General features: G+C 35.2%; 4 protein-coding genes and 1 pseudogene across 10 annotated transcripts; 2 read left to right on the top strand and 3 right to left on the bottom strand.

Annotated features, from left to right (window-relative positions):
• Window positions 1-1,199: 1,199 nt before the first annotated feature.
• On the top strand, window positions 1,200-4,355 carry LOC140956960 (uncharacterized). Of its 2 annotated transcripts, none has more exons than XM_073413957.1 (2): window positions 1,200-2,076; window positions 3,755-4,355. In XM_073413957.1, exons 1-2 carry the CDS (start codon window positions 1,797-1,799, stop codon window positions 4,123-4,125), a joined length of 651 nt encoding a protein of 216 aa, XP_073270058.1. In that variant the 5' UTR covers window positions 1,200-1,796; the 3' UTR covers window positions 4,126-4,355. The 2 variants fall into 2 exon arrangements, with proteins under 2 accessions (XP_073270058.1, XP_073270059.1); XM_073413958.1 differs by having other exon boundaries at window positions 2,018-2,142.
• A 331-nt stretch (window positions 4,356-4,686) lies between these two features.
• Window positions 4,687-8,351, bottom strand: LOC140956958 (uncharacterized). Of its 3 annotated transcripts, XR_012171568.1 has the most exons (7): window positions 8,046-8,351; window positions 7,421-7,485; window positions 7,022-7,320; window positions 6,805-6,876; window positions 6,652-6,714; window positions 4,929-5,063; window positions 4,687-4,851 (listed from the first exon to the last, which is right to left on the bottom strand). XR_012171568.1 is itself a non-coding variant. In XM_073413955.1 (6 exons), exons 1-6 carry the CDS (start codon window positions 8,150-8,152, stop codon window positions 5,019-5,021), a joined length of 651 nt encoding a protein of 216 aa, XP_073270056.1. In that variant the 5' UTR covers window positions 8,153-8,351; the 3' UTR covers window positions 4,687-5,018. The 3 variants fall into 3 exon arrangements, 2 of the variants coding, with proteins under 2 accessions (XP_073270056.1, XP_073270057.1); XM_073413955.1 differs by having other exon boundaries at window positions 4,687-5,063; XM_073413956.1 differs by having other exon boundaries at window positions 4,687-5,063; window positions 7,031-7,320; window positions 8,046-8,350.
• Window positions 8,352-8,714: 363 nt separating this feature from the next.
• Window positions 8,715-13,281, bottom strand: LOC140957722 (uncharacterized). Of its 3 annotated transcripts, XM_073415079.1 has the most exons (10): window positions 13,180-13,281; window positions 12,843-12,926; window positions 12,042-12,118; window positions 11,534-11,622; window positions 11,332-11,392; window positions 10,601-10,668; window positions 10,420-10,507; window positions 9,880-10,053; window positions 9,156-9,275; window positions 8,715-9,011 (listed from the first exon to the last, which is right to left on the bottom strand). In XM_073415079.1, the coding sequence occupies exons 2-10, from the start codon at window positions 12,922-12,924 to the stop codon at window positions 8,829-8,831; spliced, it is 942 nt and encodes a 313-aa protein (XP_073271180.1). In that variant the 5' UTR covers window positions 12,925-12,926; window positions 13,180-13,281; the 3' UTR covers window positions 8,715-8,828. The 3 variants fall into 3 exon arrangements, with proteins under 3 accessions (XP_073271180.1, XP_073271182.1, XP_073271181.1); XM_073415081.1 differs by lacking the exon at window positions 13,180-13,281 and having other exon boundaries at window positions 11,534-11,613; window positions 12,843-13,083; XM_073415080.1 differs by lacking the exon at window positions 13,180-13,281 and having other exon boundaries at window positions 10,420-10,501; window positions 12,843-13,058.
• Window positions 13,282-14,265: 984 nt separating this feature from the next.
• LOC140956444 (uncharacterized) lies at window positions 14,266-16,137 on the top strand. 2 transcript variants are annotated; one of them, XM_073413164.1, is made up of 3 exons: window positions 14,266-14,689; window positions 15,121-15,246; window positions 15,745-16,137. In XM_073413164.1, the coding sequence occupies exons 1-3, from the start codon at window positions 14,386-14,388 to the stop codon at window positions 15,888-15,890; spliced, it is 576 nt and encodes a 191-aa protein (XP_073269265.1). In that variant the 5' UTR covers window positions 14,266-14,385; the 3' UTR covers window positions 15,891-16,137. The 2 variants fall into 2 exon arrangements, with proteins under 2 accessions (XP_073269265.1, XP_073269264.1); XM_073413163.1 differs by having other exon boundaries at window positions 14,267-14,704; window positions 15,127-15,246.
• A 184-nt stretch (window positions 16,138-16,321) lies between these two features.
• On the bottom strand, window positions 16,322-21,882 carry LOC140956445 (uncharacterized; annotated as a pseudogene).
• Between the last annotated feature and the right edge of the window lie 607 nt (window positions 21,883-22,489).

The following is a 22,489-nucleotide window of genomic DNA, read 5'->3' as shown; positions in this document are numbered from 1 at the left end:
AATAAATTATTGTACTTTTTGAATAACTTCAAGAAAATCTATTATTCCTATTTTGAATAAAACTAATAGATATATGGGTACGTGGGTGTGGGATAAGTACCACTAATAATAATTAGTGTTACATGAATATCATAAACTTTAAGATTTTCAAATTTTGATTGAATTACGATATTTATAAAATTAAACACCACGTGAGATTTAGAGATAATATATTTGTAATTTAAGCATACTCTATTATACCGAATAAAAAACAAAGGCAAAAACATGTGTGAAACGGTCTCACGGGTCGTATTTTGTGAGACAGATCTCTTATTTGAGTCATCCATGAAAAATTATTACTTTTTATTGTGAATATCGATAGGGCTGACCCGTCTAACAGATAAAGATTCGTGAGACCGTCTCACAAAATACCTACTCAAAAACAAAACGCACAATCATTCTTTTTTTTTTTTTTTTAAAGAGTCAAATTCAAGAACAAAACTATATACGTTAGAGCTAAATGTGTGAGAGTAATTTTGGAAATAAATAAAACATCATACCAAAAGTCAGTTAATTATCGAAGTCTCTCACTTAATTAATATTATAGATTAATATAAAACAACACAAATATATATCATAAACGAGAAAATTGGTCATGTAAGTTCACATTATTTATATTTTTGTCATCTAAAGTTTCAAAGTTGGATCTTATTCTTCGGACTTTGTTTTTGTTTTTTTAGTCTATTTTTGTCGCAGAGACAACATGATAATGAAAAACATTTAGTTGACAACGAAAAATGTTGATATGACATCGATAATTGTTGACGTTTTGTCACCAATGACGAAATATGACTAAAAACAAATAAAATGTAAACTTATATAACTAAAACTCAAATTTGACAAATTAAATAATTATAATAGTAAACAAGATCTTACAACACTAAAATAAACACTCTCCCTTCACAAACAGTATCTATCCCGATTAATATAATACAGAACACATCTTTTTTCGAAACCAGTAAAACTTGTTTAAGAAATTCGGCTAAAATAATAATTTTTCTTCAGACATAATTAAAAAGTATTAATATATCCTCGACACAATATCGTCCCACTCAAATGCTATGTAATATTTGGTGTTCACCTGCGTATGTTGCCTGTATTCGTGTGTATTATGTATTAACTTCGCCTTAACTTCGACTTCACTTCAGATTTCACTCTTACAAGAATTAAGTACACTCTCCCAACTATTTTGACTGCAACCACGCGCCCTTTTTCTACTTTTTTTGTGCTAATCTTCTATCATCTGTAAAGCATAATCATCCCATTTTTCCCAAAAGACCTCGCCATTAATCAAGCTTCAGCAAGTAATACAAAACCTCCAACGAAACAAGAGAGAAGGGGTCAGGGGGCAAAAAGAATGAACGGGAAATACGTAGTCTCGACCCCTCGCATTCTGCTTAAACCTCAGTTCGAGAAATGGGTTTTCCTCATTTCTGGTAGAAATCAGGCGATATTTTCATGTTAGAAGAGGCTATAGAGCATTAAAGATTCTTTCTTTTCAAAAGCTTCTGCACTGTGTTATCCAAGATTCAATTTTTACTAAACTGTAGCTTTAATTTGGTTGTATGCTGATGCCTGAAACAAAAGCTCTAGTTGAGAAAATCTAAAATTATATTTGCCTTTTATGTTCATTTCTGGAAGATATCTGAAAGTATGAAATGTGATTAATTTATTGACAGATTGTGTACGTTCTCCGATTTGAGAAAATATTAGCTTACCAAGTGTTGAGATAAGGTGTATTCTTTCTCGTGGCAAAAATGATTCCCTTGTTCTTTTTGGTCGTATGTTCGGAGGGCTTGGTGGCTTTCCTTTTGATGGTGAAGATTGGGCCACTTAGGCAACTGGTAATGAAGGGTTTGGATCAAGTGAAAATGAGAAGGGCCACTGTTTTAACCATTGCTGGTACTATATTTGTTATTCTCTTATCAAACTTATTTAGCATACTCAAGATTCAGAATAAGGGGGTGAAGCATGGAACAATGACGCCAATGGATCAAGTACTTTGGAGGACCAACTTGTTAGAGGCTACTCTGATGGGTATGACCATTATTTTTCGGTGAAAGATGCCTAATATGGTTACTTATTGTGATTCTCGAGTTTTGAGTACGTGCAAGCAGATTGTTTTACTGCATTTCCCCCTAAAATGTTGGTTTATTTGAATTTAGGCGTATGGATACAACGCCCTTTAATTCCATTGCCTATATTTGTGATTTCTGGTATCGATATTTGTTCCCTGAAATGTTCTGCTCCGTGCTCATTTACCCTATCTCTTCTGGTATATTTTATAGCAACTTGTGATTGTCTAATTAGGTGTTTCATATTTTCATTGATGCTTTGATTTCAGAGAATAGCAGATTAATGTTCATACAAATTTGTCTAATGCTATACACTTTCAGTTGAAGGATGGATATGAGGAAAACCTTTTATGTTCTTATTGCTTTGTATGCACTTTTATCAGTTGTGTACTATCCATTTATTTTTTAGTCTGTCGAAGCTGTTTTGTTTTTTTAAATTTCCCGTGCATCATATATAGCGTAAATTGTATAGCGACTCCCTTTTTCAGAAAGGCTAAAACTCTCTTAGGACAGATCAATGAGCAAATATCCCTCTATATTTTTATATTGATAACTTTAATCCCCCATCGAAGTAAATTATTTTTGTGGTATGTTTGCTTTCTCTAGTCTTGTATTTCCGACTTGGATAATTTGCGGATGTGGCACAGCAACGACTACATAAGGTTTGCTAACTGGTTGTCTGTAGAGTCTATTAAATTGAATGAAAGAAGAAACATTAGATGCGGCAGTGCATTGTTCAGGCTTATTTCTCGATGCTCTTTTCTATATTTAATCGAATATTTGTGTTCAATGGCAAGATACTTGTAAGAGAACACAATCTGTTTTGTGATTGCTCAAAAATTTACACTGTAGTTGTCGTTGGGTATACTTGATTTAACATTAATCTTGAGATATAGAATCTACTGGTCAAGTAGATCCTTGGCAGGTGATGGATTCAGCTAGTAATTGTTTCACATCTGTCTTTTATTAAAATTAGTAACTCAAGTTAATGGATGAGTTCATTACGTAAACTCATTTAATCCTTCCACAAATTGAAGTGGGTGGCAGTAGAGGATGGAAGGGTCGAGGAAGGGGTGTGTACCAACCCCTCCTCAATTACCATGCCCAATCTCTTCTCAGTAGTAGGGCTTGAATTTAATGCAAAAAATAGGTCATCTTGCTTCGTTATTCACTTGAAACCTTTCAAAGTTCAACCATGCCTCTCGAATATGAACCTCATACCAATCATCTGGGCCGCATTAACTGCAGTATTTTTCTATTTAAACCTTCACCCCTCTTAGTAGTATAGCGATTGGCATCCATTGATCTAATTGTCCTTAGTTTGACTTCCATGGCTATGATGCCAGTTCCTGAGCTCGAGAATCTTACCTTATTCTGCAAAGTGGGATTTAAGTAGGCTTAGTACTTGTCCAACACATTTTTGGCATCTACTTTACTTATTATACTAAGTTTTATGATGTTTATAAGCAATTTCCAAACTAAATGTATTTTATTGGATGAAAATTCACATTTATCAGTTGAAACTAGAAGGTAATTCTTGTACAAGTATAATCTCCAGATATCTTAGCTTGTCTATTTTCGGTGACTTCTTTTCCTTCTCTTCACAAATGTGTTGTTTCAATTCTGTACTCATCTTGCAGGTTTTTCTCTTTTCCTCGGATTTTTAATCGACCGTATGCATCATTACATGCGAAAATTGATCAAATTAAGGGGCAGCACTGGAGCTTCAAAGCGAGAAGTTGAGAGACTCGAGAAAGAAAAATTGCAGCTCAAGGAAAAAGAAGAGAAAGCTGCTGGCGAAACGAAGCGCTTGCAGAAAGAAGTATTAAGCTTAACCGAAAATCTAAAGAAGCTTAAGTTGGAGTCTACAGAAAAAGATAAGAAATTTGAAACTGCAGAAAGTCACGTTGCTGCCCTTCAGAAACAAGCTGCAGATTTACTACTAGAATATGATCGTCTTTTGGAAGACAACCAAAATCTTCAGAATCAAGCTCTCGGTTACCGGAATTGATGAAAATCATGATAATAAGTTGAAATTATATTCGGTGCAGGAAATTTAGATTGACAGACTTCTTTGGTTGGAAGGGTAATATCAAATGTGCGTCTATTTATCAAACTTTGGGCATAGTACTTTTCGTTTTTGTCTTGATTTTTTCCGTTTGGACAGATAGAATCGATCATGGGATGACAAACTAGCCTACATGTTTTGCTATAGATTGATTTTCCTTGAGAAACTTTCAATCTGGGCTATTATCGTTTACTTTTTCAAGTTGATTCGTAAATTAGCATTCGTGAATACGAGGCATGGCTGTTGATTAACCCATTAAACCGCATGCATTACCGCGGTCCTGGTCGGATATATTTAGTTTTGGTGGTACTATTTAGCATTCATTATGTATGTTGGATAGTTGACATGGGATACAATTCGATACCCCAAGAATTAGGCTGCTGCTTTTGGTTGGCCACATGCCGATTTTTAACGAAATTAAATGGCCGAAAATAGAAACCATGATGATACGGGTTTCCCAAAAAATGACGTCACTCGTATTGATTCATGAAAAAATACAGGGAAAAAGGGAATCACCCACCGATATTCATGTGCGAAAATACATGGCATGTTAATCAATGTTTTCACGCTAAAAGGATCTTGGAATCAACTGAAATAGACAGACAAAGCAACTCATTAACCAAAACTTGGATCCCAAGGTCTTCAATCTTGTCAATTATCTATATCCAACTACAACGACAAGCAAATTCAATAGTCAATAATACAAATTGAAATTACTCAAACGATAAGATGACCTGATAACATACATTAGTTGAACTTTTGGTCCCCGCAAGATGGTCGACATTTTGTATGATAAAAATCTAGAACGCCAATGAATGACCAATCCTACCCACACATTAGACTTTTGCCTCCAAAGCAAGAAGAATCTTCTTTCTTGGACCCTGAAAATTAATAGCAAACCACTAAGTTTGGCTGCAAATTCATCAAGAACAATGGCACAGTTGCATAGTCCAGTCCTTGAGTATATCAAGTAGTGAATTAGAACACGAAATAGAAGGGTAAACATAAAAGGGGGCACAAACAAATGTAACCACCAGCTACTTTTGTACTCTTTATTGACCACTTTAATTATTGTGCTTATGGGAATGCAGAAAGATGGAAAAAACAACACGTGCAGCAACTATTATAGAGAATTGCCACCAGAAACTTGTTTCCCATTCTTTGTAATTCAGCACTTCTTATAGAGCTTTTAATTGTAAATAAGTATTAATATTATAGCCCTCATAAAGGCCAACCTGAACATGTAAATACATGGAATGAATATTCTCCCAGGAAAGGGAATATGTGCAAACTAAGAGATATGTAGAGAAGTCAATCCTGCCAATGGAGCTATGGATTAACCAGCAATTGATTAAAGTTTAACTTCTTAAAACCGGTAAATTATTTGTCCAATCAAGCCATGTTCAAAGAGTAATCAAGCTAGAGCCTAGAATCAAGTTGACAATGTATTACTCAATTTAGGTATATATATTCAACTCTCTCGACTCTTCTCAAGTTAACTGCATAGTTACCGTCTATGCCACCTCTACAGTTTTGACAATACACAAGCATGCGACACTAGTCACTTTCGTATTTCAAACAAATATCATTTACAGCCCTATCACTCGTGATATCGGAAATGTTGAAAAGCTTCTCAACCTCTCATAAATACAATTTCTTGAAGACATTTAGCCTATTCTATAATCATGTTGAGCTTAGCCCAAAAGGGGTAGTAAATTGACATGTAAGTGTCTAGTTTGGGTAGGGGCAAGGAATCACTCGCAACCTCTTCCCTGAAACTCTCATGCCTTGCTATTGATTTTATACTACCATTGCGCCACAAGGAACAGGACTCCAACCAGAAACATGCAGCATCAAAATGTCACAACAAGGATTATCTATTTCTCTACAAAGATTTTGTTAGCCTTCAGTTAAACCCCAGCTTTCTCTACATCAGAGTATATTTTGAAGGAAACAAGATGGTTCTATAACCCAAGTGTAGATATCGAAAAACGTGGATACCTATAGTTGGTTCCAAATATATATGAGATGAGACTTTCCTGAGTTAAGAGATGAGGATCGGCTCATTGGAAGTTGGATTACAAACATTATTTCAGAAAGCTCAGGAGATGCCAAAAGAAGGTTGATCAAGTTTCTTGCACACATCATAAGACTAATTCACGTATGATCATAGAGTTAATGTCAGCTGAGCAAGGGTATGATTGGCAGTAAAAGCTGAAAAGCGGAGTAGAAAATCACAAGCAATAAGATTCAGTTGGATTACAGCTACTGAAGTACAATTACAGGCAAGCCAAAATATTTGCCAATCAAATATGCTTTACTAGTATAAAAAAAAGGTAAGAGGCAGCAAAAATAGTGAGGAAAATAAAAAATTATTTACCCAGAACAAATAGAAGTGACATAAAAGTTCAGTAAAAGACTAAAATTCGAATAATGACAAAGCAATTTAACCAATGAGTCAATACTGACCATCGGTATTCCCAAAGCTTTAAGATCTTCATCACTCATATGCATAAGAGCTGTCATATCAACCTGTCAAAATACAGCAAACAATTCATATCGGTAACATTCAGAAAACATATGCCATGAAGAATGTCAAACTGAAACGAAAAAGCAGCTTACTTCTTCGACCTGAAATGTAATCGAATATTTCTCGAGGCCCAGGGACTGCAGGAAATTATCTAACGACTCAACCTGCGTGAAAATTTAAGGTGGTGAAACACATTGCTGCAGATGGTTTCATCAGCATTTCCGATTATTCTCTCAGGTGAGAATGAGAATGAACAAGGGAAACGTTTTCATGCCACAGAAATATATATCAGAAAAGAGATGATCGTACTTTTCCAACCATTTCCTTCGCCTTCTTCTGGGGTACAGGGTTAGCAACTTTCTTTGCTTCTGAAACAGGGGCCACTTCAGCAATGACACTTCTCCTGGTAGGTTTAGCGACTTCAGCTGTTGGTTTTGGTCTCACTGGAGGAGGCACAGACTCAACAGGCCGAGAATATAATGTACCAGAGAGTTTCTCACGTAAATCCCTTGCGCCTCCTGGAAAAGATCCCCTTACACTTTGAGTAGCTCGCTCCATATTCTTCCTTTGGAGCTTCAAACGGAGATCTTTTTCACCTATCCGGCGATCTATTCAGTCCATAAACACAAGGATTGAGTTAACAATATAGAATGTAAAATATATGTAAAACTTCATACTCAATAGCACTTTACTCCAAAAACTCCATACTTGAGACTTGAGTTCCGCCATCTTCAAAAAGATCATGTTCCCATTTGCCATCATCTTCTCTTTGTCTACATGAAAATTCACAACATGCTAAAATAAAGGGTCTGTTTTCTTAAAGAAAGAGAGCATTGATTTTGTCATCTTCTGGATACTTCTCCCGCATGTAAAAATGTCTCTATTCATCATCAAATGTGAATACACCAATAGCCCTTAAATGCTAACAAAATTAACCAGACAAAGAGGTTGCCGCGAACCCCATCTTAAGTCTCAACCCCAATTTACCCGGTAGATAATTATTCTATTCCAACTACCATTGGTTTCAATAAACTTTCACACCGACATGGTATGAAACCAGGCGTCACATAATTTTCTTTCAACCAAAAAAAGAAACATTATCAAATCATAACATCTAATAGTTATATGCAGTTACACAAAAGATTAAACAGTTTCACAGCATAAAACCCCGAAATCAAAAAATAAAACAACATAAGAAGCGTCAGATCAGTGCATACAGACACAAAAATCAATTCATTTCCGTCAAAGCAGAAGAAACAAGCCAGAAAACCTAGAAAAAATTAGGTTATCTTCACCGACGTAAGTAAAAGTATAGAATAGGGAGGAGGTTAACCTCTTGCGGGTAACTGGTACCCTACGACCGGAGTCTGCGGTGTTAGCTCCGTTCAGTCGCTCTCTTATTGACCTATTGGATTGAGCCTCGACTTGATCAGCATACATGGTGAGGCTACTGCCCAGTTCGCCGTCGTTAGGCCACAGCACAATTCGACTCTCGGATCCTAACCCTAACCCTAACCCTAACAAATGATTTTGCGAGGCCGCAGGTTGCTTGTAGCCCGGGATTACGAATCTTGCAGGAGAGAGGTTGCTGAATTCTAAGCTCGGAACTGTAAAATGTAATGGAGGGAAATGGAAACCGGCTCGAACCGGCTTTTAAGTTTTTTTCAAAACATAAATACATATAAAACTATTATTATTAAATTATACACATATTTAGATTTCAATTAAATTAAATTGAGTAGAAGTTAAATCACAATATGAGTTTAAGAAACACACAAAATTGATTTTGTTAAGTCAAAAATCAACGATGCTTTTGCGATTCTTTTATTTACGGATTTATGTATCGGATTTCATTCACCCCACGGTTGGGAATTAATGATTGGTTCTGTCTACAAAGATTTTGGATATATTAACTTATCAATATCATTATTATTCATTTATATAATGAATTTCTTGCTTTCTAATAATATTTTGTCAATCCACAAAACTTCATAATTTTCAAGCGCGTATAATGAGAAGAGAACAATGTATAAATTACATTAAACAATCAGTAGTTTTTCAGCTGTATATGAGAAAGAGTTTAACATTTCAATCGAAAAGAAAATCAAGACGAAACTCATGTAGATAGGAGTCCAAAGAAAGGGTTTGTTAATGCATTCTGCAACTCATTCCCCGCTGTTTTTAATCTCTCCATGTTAACTTTTTCTCGGGCCAGGCACAAAAACTTGCCTCCCTCCACTATCTCAAATCCGCATAGTTGAAGAAACTTGACACCTTCCTCGAATTTACCGACTATGTCCTGCTAAAAAATGAAGTAATGACGTCGATCTAGAGGCCAAGAAACTTGATTCAAGGTTATTCCCACCCAAAATCAAATAATAAAAGAAATTTACGTTGTGCTTTGGATGGCTTTTACATGCATATGTCTGCGGAACATCTTTACCTGAAACGCTGAGTTGTTGATGCGAATCTTCCTGAACTTTCCTTCATCAGGATTGTTGACGACATTTCTCACGTAAATCAAGAGAGTGTCGAAGGCCCTTATAGCACTAGTAATATCTTCCTATCACATCAAATGACCTCCATGTTATTATCTCGTGGAATAAAATAACAAAAACTGGACATGACTTGGGATATGAGCTTTGGAGAAGGTATTTTTCTTCCAATGAAAAATCCCAGAATTCTAAAAGAGACACCCCCCCTCTTAGCCCAAAACAAAACATATTCACCACCATTGAGTGATTCTCGTGTTCGAAATTCATAACCATAAAAAAAGCAGTACAAAGAACTCGTAACAAAAAAATATAATTATATAATCAAAGTTGCTATTTGCTAGCATATTTGGTTAGTTGCTTATTTCACCTTCTTGCACATTTATTGAGCACTGGCAATAACCATAATTATCCTGATAGAAAAAAGGGTCACGCAGCAACAATTTCGGTGTTTTTACATGTCATCATTAAACTAAATAAAACAAGCAGTTTGTATTCCATGGAATAAATGGATGAATCTTTCTTCCAGTGGCATCCTTCTAATGCCCTTGGTTATTATTTATTATATGACTCAGAACCTTGCATTTCTTGAAAGCTCGCACAGATGATTGTGGAACATTACAAATGCAAGATTAAGCCACGAAAAAGTCAGGAGTAAACTAAAGGTCCAGATACCTTGTTTTGACGCTTGAGACACCGTAAACATTCTCTCATGATTTCTCTTTCTGCAATAGGCTTAACAGGTGATAAAGCAGGGTTTCCTATGGAAAATTTCTGTGGTGATGCAGTCACAAGTTTCATTGACGTTGAGCCTTCACTAGGCAATCCAAGCATGCCCCTTCGTTCCAACTAAAAGAATGAAGGAAATATTCGATGAAGCAAGAGACTTGTTAAAAACAATAAACCCAATCTGTAAACAATTTCAGGACATCTGGACATCTTCCAGAGTACAATGGAACATGATACCAAAGAGGTGAAGAAGATCCAGCAAATGAGTAGGATCATGATGTGATAGAGGAGAAGATCAAACTGGTAATGGAGAGGAATTTATAATCATGTAATTTTTCTATAAAATATGCTCCTCTTTGTCTCTTTTAGTTTTACCATCTGTTTTAACAGATACCGAAATTACACAAATTCACACAAGAGGCAACATCACCAGATATTCATGGTCTGCACTGAATCTGATTCTGGTAGGCCAAAATTGAACTGTACCTTATCTTGCTGCAGCTTCTGTCGAACTCTCTCCCTAGCTCTTCTCTCCTCCTCTTTCTCTAGTCTTCGCTGAGCCATAAACCTGAGACTTGATAAAAGGGTGCATAATGAGTATAACTAACACAATAGCATGCAAAAGAGTGCATGTAGACAAACAGAGGAACCAAAATCAACACCATACCGTTTCTTGTCCATTTCTTCCGCCAATTGCTTAGCCTCTAAAAGTTTTTTACCTGCTCGAATCCTCTCCTACAAGTGACAAAAGACCAAGCAGTAGGATACTACTTACATTAATGGAAGCAATCCATAACTTTGTTCTTAACTTCTACTAAAAAATACACGGATAAGAGTATTTAGAAAAACTGACATAAGAAGAGGAACATAACCAACAATCCAATCGTATGTAGGATTTCTCATAGTAAGTACTAACAGCTAAAAACCAGGTTGAGTAATTGTAATAGGCTATCAAACAAAACATGAAAAGCTGTTCTGGTTATATTGTTACATTGAACAAAGCATCAAGGCATAGCACAGAGTCACAGTCACTCCAGGTAATCCAAAATGTCTGATCCAACATGATTCTAAATGGTCCTTCACACCAAGTCAATAGTAGATTATCACGATTATATTCTTTCTTGCCAAATCATAGAGATAGGATTACTTCAGATAAAGATTACAAAAGGCTAATGAAAATAAAATTAAAGGAGTCACATCTCAAATTTCAAACTTTACAAAAAGACAAAATGCCAAATATTAGAACATGACATAATCAGTACACGTCAACATGACATAATCAGTACACGTCAGATGCCTCAGATGCTACTAACGAAAAAACTGATTGACAACACAGTTACATGAATGAAGAATTCATCAAAAGAAAATAGAAGTGAAAGAAACGTATGAAGAAATAACCTTCTCGCGTTCTCTTTCCTGTTTCCTTTCTTCGTCTGCTTTCTTCTGATGTGCCTGTTTTCTAAATAAATGAAAATTAGCAATAAGGTTAAGAAAATGTGCAGCACAATCATATTATATATTTACTAAAGTATTCATTGTATGATGGTGTAGATGAGAAGAAAGAGAGGAAATTTTTATCATAAGAGGTATCGAAAAGCACCTTAATGCCTGTGCTCTCAGCTTGACTTGTTCAGAAATATGATTTGAGTCAACTGCTTCAATAGGAATGATGGCTGGAACCTGATGACACTAGTTGCATAGACAGCAGAAAAATTAGTTAATGCAACAAGTTTTTATCACATTATGAGGCTTAAAAATGCCAGGGTGATTTAGATAAAAACTGTAGTATTCCGGAAGTAACAAAAGCACATTGCTTACAAACATGATGTGGGAATGCCAGGATAATACTCGAAAGTGAACTTACTATTATATATTCATGTCGAAATCCATTCCTTTTATACATTAATTTTTTTTCAAAGAGCTTTTGATATCAAGGTCCTCAATTTTAAATCCATTCTTGACTGGACAAAACATTCAATCCACAAGAGTAAAGGTACAAGAGAAAATTTGATGGTGATATAATGGCGTACTATTCGTCTATTAACCAGATTTGCTGTAAGAAGTAGAAGCATGAAATAAAGGATGACCCTCAAGATGAAGCAACTAACCGTTGGCATCTCACTACTAGTTGTATCATTTTCATGATCAATAATCCAATTTATAGCAGCCTCAACACTTGAATTACCTGAAGAAATTTAGTTGTTGTAGTAACATGTAACAAATACGTAAGCAGCAACAGAAGATGAAACTCTAAAGAGCAGGTCAAGAATGCAGATTGTTTTCATCAGACAAGGAATGGGTATTATTAATATATATGAAAGAGAATCTAGAAAAAGGATACACATTTTTTTAATTAAGTCATTAATCTCCAAAAAATTATCTGATGTCTCTCACTCAGAGATGCAGCGGATACATAAAAGCAGTTGTTTTTACTTTTTATGTTTGATCACATCAAACAGAGGTCAATACATTCAACTCGTTCTCGGTGATCCCTATGTTATTTCACCATAAACCAGTTACATCTCAGTCCAAAATAAAAGTGCTTAATTTTGAGAAAATGCACAACACCAGCTTGGATATTTTCTTTCCAAATACCATCCCTCAACCTTTCAAACAATCTTGCATAAAAGTAAACCAATGAAGAAAAGGACAAAATCTGGCAACACAGAAATGATAAATATGATTCTTGACGATATTGAAAATAAGGCACAAACTATTTTCATTTCCACAACTAGCGAATGGGCACAAACATCGGTACACATGCTGGCAAAAAGATTTGGGCATGTGATTAAAGAAAAAAGGAAGAAACATATCCATGACAGGGAAACTAGACTTCAATGAAAGTTTTATCAGGGCCAGGTACAAATTTTATCTGTATATGCAACATTTCAGCAAAACTAATTAATTACCAGAGCAAAGAGCTTTTGTGGTTTGAGCCTTTGAGAAACCCATTGCTTCAAGCTCGGTCATCAATTTCAAATCCATTTCCATTTCTGAGGTAGAATTAAGATCCACATTAACGACAAGAAAATTATGTCAACTAACTGAACTACATGACAATCAAAGGAAGAAAGAAAAAGAGATTAAAAACAAAATGGCACAGCCGCCGACACCCAGATTTAAAAATTACAACATGCATAGAAAAAAGATCAAGAATTCAGAAGCCATGATTACATATAACCATGCACAGAAATTACATTGAGTTTTGGGTTACAAAATAAAAACTCACAATGGGGAAAAACATACGCGACAAAAGTGATGCAGGATGAAACTTTGAGCAAGAATGATTGAAGATGGAAGTATAGGGAGGTGATGCTGAATATTCTTTGCCCGCTCTGCTCGTTAACCCCTTCGTGTGCTGTTTACCTTTCGCTGGATTTCACGCGACGTCATATAAAAAAAGCTTCAATATATAATTTTTTTGACTTATACAATCTTCCTTTTCATTCGCATAAATAGAATCTCAGATAAAAAAGTTATTTTCGTATTTAAAGGTATTGTTTAAAGACGAATCTCTATATGTGAGATGAGTAAGAATATTGAAATTTTACAATAATAAATAGAAAATTCAATTTAAATATTTGAATAAAGACAGTCAAATCAGTTTATTTGGTTTGTTTTAAGTCATTTTATAAATTAATCGGTTAAATCGAATAAACTCCGAGCTTCAATTTTTTATTGGATGTTTTAAATTAAAAATATTATTTTTTTCTCAAAAAATATTTTGGCTAAATTGGAAACAAACCAAAATAATCGATTTCAAGTCATTTCGGTTTGATTGATTTTAGTTTTTGAATTTTATCGAGTTAGCTGGAAATCTTGATTTAATTGAAATTTTGTTCATCCTTAATTTTAATAATATTATCATCAATGTTTTAAAATTTAAAACCTTTTAACAACACTATTATTATTTTTATTATNCCTAAACTTATTAAAAAATTTATTCTATTTTTAATTATTTAATTTAATAAATAAAAAAATTAATTGAGATCTCTCTAAGTCGAAAAATAAGTTATGATTTACTTTCTGTATCATAAAAACTTAGTTTTAACTGTATATATTTTTTTTATTTCATCTCTTCAAATATTATATGACATATACTCAATTTAAGTTACTTGATAAATGAAATCTATGCATTTGTATTTTATTTTCAATAATCTCAATTATTCGGAAAAGTTCATGGTTGGATATTCTCGTGTCCTAAACCTAAGAAGAACAACAATTCATCTCGAACTTGGTGGTTAAACTCTACGAGGATATTGATATTTCGAACTTATAAATTTATGACAAGATTTCAACTATGCATAACTAATTGGACCAGTTAGTCAGTACTCTCAACTCTACGTGGATACTTCTGGAATCCACGAGACCGAAAGAAGAAGAAAACAGTATCACTCAAATAATTCCAATGTTCTCACAACCATTGATTCATTCGTAGTATTACAAGTTACCATGGGAGAAGCGGTGAGGGAAGAGGGGAAAAGAACCATAAAGCTATTTTGCCCATCTGTCTCCAAGAGTGTCCAGATTATTGAAGGTGTAGATCAGAGGTTGGACCTCGGATTCATTTCCCGGGCTTTCGGGCTCGACCCGAATACCTTGAAGCTCAATGGTCACTTTATAAGTCGAGGGGTCGATTTCATTGCTTCTTCGGTGACATGGAAGTCTTTGATTGGTTTCTTTTCCGCTCGAGGGTTGTCCACCGGCGGCACTGATTCTGATGCTCTTCTTGTTCATGGCAAGCCATCCCCCACAAGTATGCTTTTCTGTGGTTCGCGTTAACATTTTCTGTATGTATGTTACCATTGCAACTAATCACGTGGATATTGTGGTTCTTGCGTCTTCATCCATGGGTGTTTTAATGTTTTTTTAGACTACATGTTTGCTTTATGTAATAATGAAACTTTGGAATCTGCAATTGATTAAGCCACCTCAAACTAGATTCTTGGTTTTGTTTTTGTTTTTGTTTTCCTGATGTTAAAGTGATTATGCTTATGCATACTGGGAGTGGGAGGTGTGGATAGAACTTGATGATGCTTCTCAAGAAGCAGAATTCTGGTTCTAAGACCAAGTATTAAGGAGCCAGTTGAGACATTACTCAGATGCTCTCATTTTGAAAGGAACTAGTTCTTATAATGACCTAGATTCCAAGTTTGATCCATCTAAAGCAGTTCTGTGCCTTTGTAGGACCAGTAGATTTGAGTATTCAAACAGCTTGGTGTAATGGACCTGATGCTTCCCGTTTGAAGCGGAAGTTATGGCTGGAAGATGATAGTCACCTAAAGAGATCGAGAACTTATGAAGCCTTCCCAAGTATGCTACATATTTTTAGATTTTCATACTTTTCCTCGTAATTAGTAGGATTGGGTTCTTGTTGTTATTCTAAAAACTATTGCGAATGATAGATAATTGCACAACTCAAATCGTTTTGCCCCTATATCAATTAGGAGTCACCTTCTAACTATGCAGTATAGGCAATCACAAAACATTGAGGATGTTTTTATTCCTCCGCAGCATAGTTGAAAGTATGACCTCCTTCTACATGTATATTGATGTGGTGAGCACCGGTGTGGACATTTATGTGAGCATTGGTTGAGGTGGCGTGCATCTATTGGATGTATAGGATACCACTTCATCGTGTTCACAAAGGTACCCACAATAACATAACTCTATATATGTATATATATTAGCTTAAGAAAGATATTAAAATTTGGAAATTACTATTGGGAGGTCAAGTTTCAAAATATTCCTGATTCATATGTCCAAATAAGTTTAGATACCTAATTTTGAATTTTCAAATGAAAATTTCAGAGGTTTGTTACGGACGTCTCCTGGCTGGAAATGGCACTACCACATCAAACAGAAGATCTTCTCCGTGCAGTTTTTTCAGCAAAAACACCAAAAGAATTAGAGAAGAAGAAAATGTGGCTACCACTCCTTTGAAGAAAATAAGATGACTTTACAATGACAGAGTGTGAGATGTTGAATGCTCGTATGGTTTATGTAGGACTTCTTTCCTCCTTTACAACGTATCTATATAGACTTTGGTACGTTTAGTTGTAGTAGGAGCAGTGCCCAACTCATGTAAAATTCGGTTAGAACAGCAAGACAAGATATCTGCTGTTGTAAATTTATTTTGTCTTTGTTCGGTTCTACCATATTTTTCTATTTGCAAAAAACATATTATACTGTCGCCTGTAGTTCTATTACTAGTAGTAAAGTTGAATGATTGAATGCATTATATTATAATTTATAAATACGAGTGGGAAATTTGAGAATTATGTAATTCAATGTTATAATTCAGTACAAGTGGGCTTTGAAAGATATATTACATGACGATACTCAATCCATGCTAACGGATGCAAAAAAGATTTTCCATCTCTCATGTTCATTCAGAATAATACTGCCAAGCAAAAGCAAGCCCAGCTACTAACACAACTTTCGCGATCAGCTTATATTTTGTGTTTGAACGTGTAGATGCCGATGAAGATTGTGGTGGTTCCCATTGCTTTCCCCGCAACTTGGCATATATCTCGGATAGCATCAATGTCAATGGGCCTGCTTTCTTTCCTGCTGCAAGCAAAGCATTGCATCAAGAAAGACGTAAAGTCAAAGAGCTATTTGAAGGGATCGGAACACGGATGCTTGCTTCAACAAACAAGTGCATTTCAGCTTGATAGTAAAATTTATCAGAGACAAACCAGAGATGGGCAAAACAAACCAAGACCTCTGAAGTCTTGAGCTGATTAAGCACAAATTCAACAGATGGCAGATGATAAAGAAAGCTTTATACTTGAGATTTTTTTTTTCTTTTCTGTAATAACCAGATCGAGATTCAAAAGTACCATTCAAAACAATATGGTCAGCATATAAAAATTTGAGACCATCGACATATATCATATGAGAAAACATCAGAGAAATTTAGAAATTGTGTTTCTATTTACACATCTAATGTGATTTCTAACGTGGAACTAGTACAAGGTCTAAGTTTGCTGAAAATTCGAAGCATATTTCCTAATCACCGAGGACCAAACTAGCAAAAGATTAATGGTTGTGGGAAATTGATTATTTAGATACAAAGCTTTATTATTGTCTCCAGTAGGAGAAACTAAACAAGGTGAACTTTGGTATGATAAAAGAAAATAAGTTGTGGATGATAGAAACAAGACTTGTGAAAAGATGACGAGTACTATAATCATATAACTAAGGAAAAAAAGATGCAATGAGGTAAAAATAGCACCTAGAAAGGCAAAAGCCAATTAATGATCAAATGTGAGAATCGAGGCACATCTAGGGACGTTTGAAGCAAAAATGGCATGAAAAAGAGGGGAAAGAACAAGATATTGCGGTTAATCACATCATATTATTCAAAATACTGAATCACCCAAATTTTCATAAATAATTGTAATAGATATAAAACTGCTTTCAGACCTATCGGGCTTGATTTTATTAAAAAAAAACCAGCAGCCTACATCAAAAAGCAGCAGTGTCAGAATGATTATCAACAATGATAGACATTTATGTCATCAAACAAGGACTTCAACAAATATGAAACTGCAAAAGTTTATATGAAAAAAATTATAAGTGAACAAAATCCAGAACTGATTGTGGAATCTGTAGATTCTGTACTCCTAAATCTTAATAATAGTGATAAAACTAAGAAAATACTAATGAAACTTGACTTTATGTTTTGAAAAAGCAGTTACTTCATGGTGATAACAGTATCCAAAAGCTACAAATTTTAAAAATATCTCACCTTTGCTTTTCAGAATCCTTCTTCCTCACCGAAGACGGCGCACTGGAGCAACTATCCAAAGTATAAAGCAAAAATAGTACACGTAATAGTGATAACATTGTAAGGCATCCTAAAATCAGGAGTTGTCAAAGGCACAAGAAGTACTTCTGTGTAAGAAAGAACGGGATATCTTTCCTGAAAAAAGTTAAGGATGGTTTAGACAATGTAGAAAAGAAAAGCACCAAGCCACCAACAGGTATCCAGACAATTTGTTTCAATATCTGTAACTTGGCTAATATGGGTATTTTTTTTTTATTATCGATCACCAAAGCTTATCTTTGCTTGGAAGTCAGCAGAGTTTACTATAGCTGATGGAATGTCAAAACCCTGGTTAGCATCTGGAGGATATTCATCAATATGCAGAAATCCCTGTCAAAAGAACGTTATCTGTTAAGTTACTTCGGCAATTTGATCCTGCGACTATAGGGGTATGCCATTTTTAGTCATGTAGGTATGCACATATCGACATTTGGTATGTATCTATGATCACTTTAACACTTTTGGTTCTTCTGACGGAAATCACTCTTGGTATGCCTTTTAAAACCTAATTAACTCTCTAACAACTAAAACAGTTTTATGTTTTAACTGATGTTTTGATTGAAGTGTTTATAAATCGAGGTAGGAAGCCACAAGGCTAATTTAGGAGAACATGATTTAGATTTTTTTTGTTATCTTTGACCGATACACATGAAATAAACATATCATATTCTGCTTCATCAACATACATCCAGGGAAAAAAGTAATCAATTACCTTAACATTGCAAACAATATAAATAAAAGGTTAATCATCACAATTTATGTATATTTCCACCATAAGGAAATCAATCAATATTAGCAAGCCGGAACGTAAGTGATAATCACATATATACACGTGATACACATAGTGATAGGATAAAAAATATAATTTCACCAATTTCAAAAAATATTCGTTTATAAACTAGCTTTGAAATCTTAGATTTACAGTGCTTTGGCAATCACTTCAAATGATGTTTAGAATTTTGAAGAATCTAAATGTTACATAGATATTTAAGCATTCTCACAAAAGCATCTTTTGTTATTTACTTTCAAGCTAATTTACCAATTCAGAATCAGATTATCCTTCAATTAGGAATACTTATTCGAGGTTAGTAGGCCCATTTCTTACTTGAAACTGGTGCCAAGCAAGAATTAAGGGCAAAAAAGACGCAGAAGACTAATATCATTTAATTGCAAAGTAGGGTTGCAAACGAGTCGATCAACTCACGAGTGGTTCAAATCGAGCATGGTCAAAGCTCGACTCGAGCTCGGTGAGTCGAGTTCGAGTAGCGTGAACTCGAGAAGTTAGCGTGTCTGATCAAGTTTATTAAAAAAAATTGAAATCAAGTTTTTCGAGCTCGAGTAACTCGATACGTTGTCAATTCGAGCTTGAAAATTAATACTTGAATCGAGTCGAGCTCGAGTATTCAAATTTATTTCGAGTCGAGCTCAAGCAGTGTGATACTCGGGCTCGACTTCACTTGATTGCAACCCTATCGCAATGTCAAAGACACCTCAGTTACCAAACCTAATGAACTCAGGTAGTAAATATTCAGCCTCAAGCCTAGCACAGTGTTAGTGTAAAGGGGAAGAACAAAAATAGACAATTCAGAGACTACACATTCTTGTCTTCATAACTCCAGTTTTTTTGGCATACAGCTTCATCAAATATGAAAGTACCGAGAGACTACCCCATTGGCTGCTTTTCAACTCATTATCAATGGATAACAATAAAAATTGAATAGACCATGATCCACTAAAGTTCTGATTCCATTTAAGTCAAACATACCTTATCAAACTCTAGAGTCGATGCAGCTGTTTTCACTCCACATGGTAGTCTCAAGACCATTTCCATGACTCCAGGAGAAACCTTGTCTTCAGAAGGTGAAATACGTATGTTCTCTATGTTATCTGTTGTAGATTGAAGTTCTCCATCCACAAAAACTTGCAGAGTATAATACTAGACCTTGACATACCAAGGAACCAATTGGAATATTTAAATTCTCGTCCAGCATTATTTCTCATTATAATATATTTTTCCCCCATCATTGCTCCCAGTAGACTTCAATAGGATGGCTATAGCACCCCTTTCGTTCCCACTTCCCAATAAAAATCTGCTTGCATGCAAAGGTGCCTGTTGGCATGACCAGATGACCGGAATTTTCCATCTCAATCCCAAATCTAATGGTTCAGATTCATCATATTCATCGACTGGAAATTCATAGAGGATAGAACCCTCTCTCACCAAATTCTCTATTTCTTTTATAACCCTTTTAGGAGAAGGCGGCATCTCACATATAGAGTTTTTCAGAAATCTCTCATGAATAATAATTTCTTTATCCCACTCTTCACTTTGTTTCAATAGTTTCTTCAGTTCGGATACTAGATTCTGCTCAAATTGAATGTACACATTGCTGGACTTGGAAAGAGAACATTTTCCATTAACTTTCCTGCCAAATAATGAGCTCAGAGACCAACTTGGTTATGATAACTTATCAGAAAAAGTAACTCCAGCTCCCAAAGTGCTTGGTTGAAGAACGACTGTCAGGTTTTGTTCAAGCATTATCCCAGACTTCGACCCAGACACATCGAATTCATCTGATGTCAAATGCAAATGTTGAGAATGATAATAGCCCCTATAAATTGAAGGACAGTTCATCAATGCAGACAGCCCAGCTCTGTCAAGGGCTCAAGGCAAGGAAGCAACTTCAACCAAGGAGTGAGATTCTCAGTGCAAACTGCTTCACGGGGTAATGTACCATAATGCAATTTTCCTGATAATGAGCGAAAGCTCCACTGAGGCGCAAAATATGTGGTTGAATGCTCCAGGAAATTGACTGAAGCACAAAAGAGCCCTGAAAGAGCACAGGTTAGATTTTTCCAGGACTCCTCAACCTGGTATCAAGGAACATCAAACTCAGCCCATATTCAACTTCGGGAGGTTTCGCTTTGCTGCTTGAGATGGGGCCATATCCGCCCCAACACTCATAATTCCAGCGACCTTGTGTGCATGATAACTCCATTTCTCGGATTTGGAATTTGTGAACCTGATTAAGCAGCCACGTGACAAGTGACAACTACTTATAGAGCAGGACTGCATAAAGCAGAGCAGAAGCTTGTATTATCATGGTAAAGAGCATTAAAGTGTTCAAAGAACAAATCAAAATTGGCACAGAAAACTATGGAACATTAAAGAAAAAATTTCTAACAACAATTAAACAGAAAACTTCATAATAAGAAATAATTATCGAAATAAAAAATTCCAAGTAAAACTAAAATATGTTATAATCAAGATTCCAGATAGATGCCGGCATGCTGCAGTAATTCAAAAGAATATAAAATCACAACAACTGGACAACCCCTTTCTATCAGATTCTACACCATGTTTGGTACTTCAATCATCTAGTATTCTACTTCAATGTACGTACACAAACTGGGAAGAGAAAGAAGTCTGTTTGCTACAAAACATATTTACAGCTATAATATCAACAAGTTCATCTTACTAATCTCCGCCATTTTGAATTCACAAATCACAATGAATGATAATATTCATCAGAATTTCACTCTGTCGGGAAAATGTCGAGTTATTTCCTCATCAAAATCAAACCAATTTTAAACCAAAACCATCAAAAGTTCATCCATTTTAGTTCATCACACCACATCTCACAAATCGGACCAAATATTTATCACTTATAATTCATTCATTCGAACAATTCAACAGAACACAAATATGCAAAATTACCAAACAAAAAAAAAAGGAAGGAAGGAAGGAAGGAAGGAAGAGAAAGAGAGAGAGAGATCAGCACAAGACGATGAAGCTTCAAGTTAGTTTCCCGGAATCAGTACAACAACAATAGATAATCAAATGCTGAAAATCATATTTTACCAACTGATAAATTGTTTTGGGGAAGAGATGGTGGTGGCGGCCATAGAATCGAGTCGATGGTCTGAAAGTGAAAGTGAGCCAACACTTTGCGTTCGGGCAAGGTCCTCAAAAGCAATGCTTCTGTAAACTCTTCATCCAATTCTCCCATTATCTCTTCCCGCTAGAGACTCTGAAGTAAATATTAATACTAAAAAACCCAAATAAATCATTTCGAAGCGAATCATCTCATTGGAACCTCTGTCAAGAGACACGTTCCACCGTAAAATAGTTGATGTGGGCAGAAAAACCACATCCCGCCATTGGAGATTCAATTAGCTCCAAATGTACAGGCTTGCAGGGTGAAATTCGGACTCGTAGCACGGTGAAAGTGAGCAGCTTGTTTCATTTATGGGTTGATTTATCAACATGGGCCTGGACTTGAAATAGTCTGGGCCCATTTAATTGTTCAGTCAAGTTGTGTTTGGATTGATTTGATCGAAATTTCAATTCATATTCCATCTTGAGTATCTAAAATTCATCGTAATCATCATTGAAATTATATATCTTGATATGATATTGATTTGAAATTCAATAAGTCAAAGAATTTGAAGTCATGAAACCAAATATATCAATCCAAACATAACCTTAGCAGCAGTTGGACACGAGGAAGATGATGATTTTCCTAAAAATATAAATATAAGCTACTTGCCGAATTCCTCTCTTCAATTCTTAATAATTATTTATTTGATCGTTGTCATATCTCCAATCAGATATTCTGGTTCATCTCTCTCTATCTCTCGTGAATAGAAACGTTGCATTGGTGTTGACATAAGATTTCATACGTCCATATATATTGCATAAACCATGATCAAATTGGAAGT

Source organism: Primulina huaijiensis, chromosome 14 (genome assembly GCF_012295235.1).
Source record: "Primulina huaijiensis isolate GDHJ02 chromosome 14, ASM1229523v2, whole genome shotgun sequence".
Taxonomy (NCBI): Eukaryota; Viridiplantae; Streptophyta; class Magnoliopsida; order Lamiales; family Gesneriaceae; genus Primulina; species Primulina huaijiensis.
Note: the sequence above shows the minus strand (reverse complement) of the source record. Positions and strands in the feature narration are given on the sequence as shown.

Coding starts and splice junctions, on each gene's coding strand:
- LOC140956444 (XM_073413163.1), top strand. CDS start 14,386: ATGGGAGAAGCGGTGAGGGAAGAGGGGAAAAGAACCATAAAGCTATTT. Junction 14,705..15,126: donor CACAAGTATGCTTTTCTGTG/GTTCGCGTTAAC, acceptor TTGTAGGACCAG/TAGATTTGAGTATTCAAACA. Junction 15,247..15,744: donor AACTTATGAAGCCTTCCCAA/GTATGCTACATA, acceptor TGAAAATTTCAG/AGGTTTGTTACGGACGTCTC.
- LOC140956960 (XM_073413957.1), top strand. CDS start 1,797: ATGATTCCCTTGTTCTTTTTGGTCGTATGTTCGGAGGGCTTGGTGGCT. Junction 2,077..3,754: donor GTTAGAGGCTACTCTGATGG/GTATGACCATTA, acceptor CTCATCTTGCAG/GTTTTTCTCTTTTCCTCGGA.
- LOC140956958 (XM_073413955.1), bottom strand. CDS start 8,152: ATGTATGCTGATCAAGTCGAGGCTCAATCCAATAGGTCAATAAGAGAG. Junction 6,715..6,804: donor TTACATTTCAGGTCGAAGAA/GTAAGCTGCTTT, acceptor GTATTTTGACAG/GTTGATATGACAGCTCTTAT. Junction 5,064..6,651: donor AAGCTTTGGGAATACCGATG/GTCAGTATTGAC, acceptor ATTAATTTTCAG/GGTCCAAGAAAGAAGATTCT.
- LOC140957722 (XM_073415079.1), bottom strand. CDS start 12,924: ATGGAAATGGATTTGAAATTGATGACCGAGCTTGAAGCAATGGGTTTC. Junction 11,393..11,533: donor CTGAGAGCACAGGCATTAAG/GTGCTTTTCGAT, acceptor TCATTTATTTAG/AAAACAGGCACATCAGAAGA. Junction 9,276..9,879: donor GTCTCAAGCGTCAAAACAAG/GTATCTGGACCT, acceptor TTGATGTGATAG/GAAGATATTACTAGTGCTAT.